Source organism: Mustela nigripes, chromosome 4 (assembly GCF_022355385.1).
Source record: "Mustela nigripes isolate SB6536 chromosome 4, MUSNIG.SB6536, whole genome shotgun sequence".
Taxonomy (NCBI): domain Eukaryota; kingdom Metazoa; phylum Chordata; class Mammalia; order Carnivora; family Mustelidae; genus Mustela; species Mustela nigripes.
Genome location: NC_081560.1, coordinates 36,118,987 through 36,124,057, shown reverse-complemented (window position 1 = coordinate 36,124,057; position 5,071 = coordinate 36,118,987). Strand labels below are relative to the sequence as shown.

At 39.7% G+C, this 5,071-nt stretch overlaps 1 protein-coding gene across 5 annotated transcripts; it reads right to left on the bottom strand.

Moving 5' to 3' along the window:
• Positions 1–806: 806 nt before the first annotated feature.
• On the bottom strand, positions 807–5,001 carry GPR85 (G protein-coupled receptor 85). 5 transcript variants are annotated; one of them, XM_059396542.1, is made up of 3 exons: positions 4,830–5,001; positions 4,551–4,692; positions 807–3,438 (listed from the first exon to the last, which is right to left on the bottom strand). In XM_059396542.1, exon 3 carries the CDS (start codon positions 3,266–3,268, stop codon positions 2,156–2,158), a length of 1,113 nt encoding a protein of 370 aa, XP_059252525.1. In that variant the 5' UTR covers positions 3,269–3,438; positions 4,551–4,692; positions 4,830–5,001; the 3' UTR covers positions 807–2,155. The 5 variants fall into 5 exon arrangements, with proteins under 5 accessions (XP_059252525.1, XP_059252524.1, XP_059252526.1 ...); XM_059396541.1 differs by having other exon boundaries at positions 4,551–4,668; XM_059396543.1 differs by having other exon boundaries at positions 4,551–4,665.
• Positions 5,002–5,071: the final 70 nt, after the last annotated feature.

The window sequence follows — 5,071 nt, the reverse complement described above, 5'->3', positions numbered from 1 at the left end:
TTTTATTGCATTTTGGAGAATGATTTTAGTACCAACAGGGGGCCTTTATTGCTAGATTCAACTCCTATTGTACATTAAACTTTGTCTCAGATCCAGTCAACTTTGGTATAAAGTAAAATGAGGTTAAACACAGTGCTCACTAAATCATGGCTTGAGCTGTCCTTATATGAGCAAAACTGAATAGTTGCATATATCATTGAGACATTCCAGTGATTTATTTTTCCTTATTTATATTTATATTGATAGTCTCTTTACAGAAGTACTGTAGCAATAAAGAATTCTGTTCCATTAGATTCCTAATCTTATTTTTCAAGTACCAAACAAAACAAAACAAAACAAACAAACAAAAAACAAATGAAAACAATAGAAAACAAAAACAATAACTTTTCTGGTTTTGTCATAATGTTATTTGTAAACCATTCTTCCTAGATGTCATATATTTAGAATCCAAAATTTCTTCAGTGCTCCAAATTAAAATGTGATATTTATATTAAAATTCTGAACCAATTAACTAAGCAGGTATGTATCTCTAAACATTACTGGTTTGTAAAAACAAATAGAGGGATAACTATGATAAGCTACCAAATAATGCTTTTGTAGATAATATTATTTGTCAGTTTATCATCTTTAAGTTCCCTATCATTTGTGCATTTCCAGTATCAAAATACAGTAGCTACAAAAAAGTCAATAAGCAAAACCATAATAAAGCTAGACTTCCTAGTTTGTGCTTGCCTCCCAGGTCAAAAGAAATTGTTAATTGCCAAAAAAGTAAAATTTATTCCAAGAAAAGTAACAGGCTACACGGGTAAATTTTGGCAAATGCAACTTTATATTGAAATTCACACATCTGTATCTTAAAGAATGAGACTCACAGACTCTAATGTATTTCTAAAATACCAGAAATCATATGATAAGCTTTCACAAGGTAAAACTGAAATAATTTAAACGACCAATACACTGAATGTGCAGAAAGTATAAACAAGACTGTGCCGTCGGTAGAATAAATGCTTCTCAAATTGTGCAGGATGTCTTACTAAGGCTGTGGTCTCCCCTTGACAGCTGATTTAAAATATAAACATACATCAACTGCCTGCTTCTTAGAACACACTAGAATGGGTAGCACACCTCAGAAGAAAATCTCATTATCCCAGTGATGTGCACCTTAAATTTCAAATCATGTGAGGAAAAAGGAAAAAGAGTATTAAATGATCGTCCATGCACTTCCAGATGCATGACCATGACCAGTTACTGATTCGATTTTCCTTGACTATTTGCTCCAATGCTAAATAAGATGAAAGATACTAGATAACCCTTTAAGGCAACATGTGTTTATTCTGCATTATTAGAACTGCTCAGTTGTGACCATTTGGTACCATTAATGTTGCCTCCTAGACCAATATCTAGCATTTGTAAAATATAAATGAATTGGAAAAACTTTATACCAAATCAACAAAAACCACATAATACACTTCAATGCTAGCAATTTCACTAGTAGGTAAGGAAAGTGGTATTTAGAAATAGTAATGTATTAATAAAAAAAAAAAAAGAAAAGAGTAAACTCTAATTGAAACCAATATACTGCTTTGGAATGCTCCCCCAAACTTACAAGGCGAATTTTTAAGTGTGATAATCCAATAATTCATGGCACGTCTTTAGTGGCTTACAGTACTTTAAGTCCCCAAATATTTTAGTTTTTGCAAAACAATAATAGTATGAAATGTTTTAAAGTCTTCAAACTTCTAAAATTAGTTTTTATCAACACATTTACCTCATGTCAACTTAATTTATTAAGATGTCCAATGCTAATTGTTTTTTTGATGTTTTTTCTTTTTTCATAAGTAGTGATATACACAGCATTTAGCACTGATACTTAGCACCTGCTACTTTCATTATCTAGTTTTCAACCACAGAAAGAAACTTAGGGCAGTGGTTCAGTCCTTTCTTAATTACAAACCTTCGCCGGCAGTCAGCAGGATCACTCTGAGATTTAAAATAGGATTATAGGTGAACTATTGCAAATACTGCAGAATGTTGCCCAAATCCTTATAACCGCTGATCCCATTCTTGATTTTCTTCTCAAGATATGGCTACAAGCCACGATTGCTTAGCAGAGAAGGTTAGTGTTTCACAAGGCTAAAGATTTCCAGATGCTCCTTCATATAACACAGTAAGGTTCCCTTGGTAACCTGGATTTTCTGCAGTAAAGGAGGGTTGTGCTGAAACAGCGCCTCAGCTCCCTGTTGGAGAAAATGCAGACAAAAGGATTGATTCCTGCTTGGGCAAAACTCATCCAGACAGCGGCTGTTAGAAATCCCCCTGGTACTACAGGCCCTCTTGCAAAAACTCTCCAATAACAGGCCACCAGGTATGGGCCCCACAAGGTAAGGAAGAGAAAAGTCATTATATAGAACATTCTGCTGATTCTTTTCTCCATTTTGAACTCATCTAGGACCAAGAGCCTTCTTCTGCCCGTGGTGTTTGCATTTTGCCGGATGCCCAGCAAGGTGGGTGGTGTGGGACCCCTTCCAAATCCTGCTAGCCAATTGGCGGCTGCCTGGCCACTGGCTCCAGGGCCATGAAAAGTCCAGTTCTGGCTTACTGCTGCTACAAACTGGACTGGCTTCATTTTCCTTCGGTCGTGGACAAAAAATATCAGCTTGAGGTAGACAAGCTGTGTGGCTAGGAGGATGAGAGCAAGGAGCAGCATAAATCCTAAGGAATCATTAGCCCTGAAGGAGCGGTGTTGGAAGGTACATTGATCTTCCTCCCTAATGAATGAATAAGTACCCACATCTAAAACTGGGGGGAATGCCATGGCCACAGACAGAGTCCACACCATGCAGATCACAGCCAGACACGTCCAAAAGGTCAGCCTCTTTGTATAGAAGCGGTGATGGGCGATAGCTAAGTATCTGGTGACGCTGATGCAGAAGAGCATGAAAGCAGTGTGGAAACAGGACAAAACCCCCAGAAAGGCAATCACTTTGCAAGTCAGAGTCCCATAAGTCCAGGTAGAGCCATTTTTGACCGAGTTGAATACGAATGGGAAACAAATTGCAGATCTGAGGATATCTGAACAGCAAAGATCCAACAGGAAGTAGTAAGGTGCTCTATGCAAGGTCTTATCTTTCACTAGCAAAATGGAGATCAGAAGGTTGCCCACCACGCTGACTCCTATTATGAAACCCAAGGAAGTCAGTTTCAGAAAGGCTGTTAGAGGAGAGAGATTTTGCAAAATGTTGTCAGCTGCATGGCTATAGTTCGCCATAGATGGATGGAGGATAAAGATACAGCCTCAGTCAAGTCTCATGATCTAGATATAAGAACAAGGATAAGATAGATCCATACATTTTACTGAAAATGTAATCCACAAAGAGAACTGATGTGATCTGCAGTCATGCTTCCTCTTTTCTTCCATTTGATTTGCCATCAGAATATCTGGAAAAAAAATGAGCTATCAGTTCTTAAGTTAACAAGTAATGATGTCAGGCAGTGCTAACATAAAGCTGTTCATTTACGGGGAAGCAAATAAAGTTTTAATTTTGAATAATAATATTTGCTTTAGTAAGTATTTTTGTTTGAGGTTTCAGAAAATTGGCTTGTTTAGTTTTCTGAACTAGATGAATTGTAAAATGCCCTTATATTAGGGTTCGTAAATTTGAATGGGTACTTTTAGGACAGAAGGAATAAAATGTTCCACAGTCATAAAATATGCCAGTCCAGGAATAATCACTAATGTTACAATGGAATCCACAAGATTGCTGGTAGGTGACAGAGATGAGATTGCCTACATTATCTGAGTTCTGTTAGTATCTGTCAGTGTTTTACAGGCAGCTTTCCTGCTGATATGGATTAAAGAGCCCTTGCAAAATATGTCTTTTAACTTAAGTGGCACTATTCATGCTGCATATTGCAAGAAGAGTATTTGTTGATTCATCTTAAAGCACAATTTCAACATTAGACTCCGAAATTAATAGGAAGTTAGCCCGTATTTGATGTGATTTAATCTTTTGTCTTTCCCTCCCCACCCCACCCCCCATTTTTGGTAAATCTTTTCTCTTTTAAACCCACATGATTATTAAAAACGGTTAATGTAAATATTGGGCAGGGAAACACACCCAGAGGAATAATGCACTTCCATTTGTAGACCTTGGCTGCCTGGATTCAAATGAATTTAACATGAACCTGTATTTCTCCGGCAATTAAGCCTTTCCTATTTACACTGATAATCTTTGTTGCAAATCGCCAGTGGCTTCATTTTAAAACAAAATGCACACTGTCTCCTGGGTGCCTGAGAGCCACACCAGGAAAATCGGCTTCCTCTGTTATTCCCACGAAGCGTGTTTCCTTTGCCACTTCTCACTAGCCCGGAATATACTGATGGAAGCCCAGGCAAAACCGCGTTCGACGATTTTAATTTCCCCACCAGTACATCCCCGGGTAAATACCGATCACATCATGCAACATTACGAAACCTGAAATCCGCCACCCCTGGATTTATAATGTGGGGTGGAGGAGGGGGAGGGGAGAGAGAGACATGCATTACATACGCGAAGATGGGGAGAGAGATTGCTTCTGTGCTGCAAGGGAACTGTTCCCGGTGATTCGCAGTCTGATATTCCTCAGTCTTGCAACGCTTTCCAGAAATGGAGCTCTCAATAAGCCCTACTGAAGATGCATTGTCTGAATGTACTTCCATTATGCAGTTTATTGTCAAAAAAACAAAAAACAAAAAACCTCAGGGAGGGCTCGGTGCCGGTGAACCTGCAGTTTCATCAACACTGTGCGCCCCCCTCCCCCCAAACTTAACCGAGAGTATATCCTCCTACCTGTTGGTGTTGGATATCCCGACAGACTATAGCTTCTTCTTTCTATAAATTGCTGATTTTTTTTTTTGCCTTAGTGCCTTGACTGAGCATCCAGGCAAGGCTCGGCGGCGCCTGCGCGCTGGAGCCTCCTTGAGCTCCAGCCGCGTCCTCCCCTGTCGCAGCGGCACCGTCTCCCCCAGTAACGCAGGGGCCGCGGCGGCGGCGGCGGCGGCGGCGGCGGCGGCGGCGGCGGCGGCGGCGGC

Coding starts and splice junctions, on each gene's coding strand:
- GPR85 (XM_059396542.1), bottom strand. CDS start 3,268: ATGGCGAACTATAGCCATGCAGCTGACAACATTTTGCAAAATCTCTCT.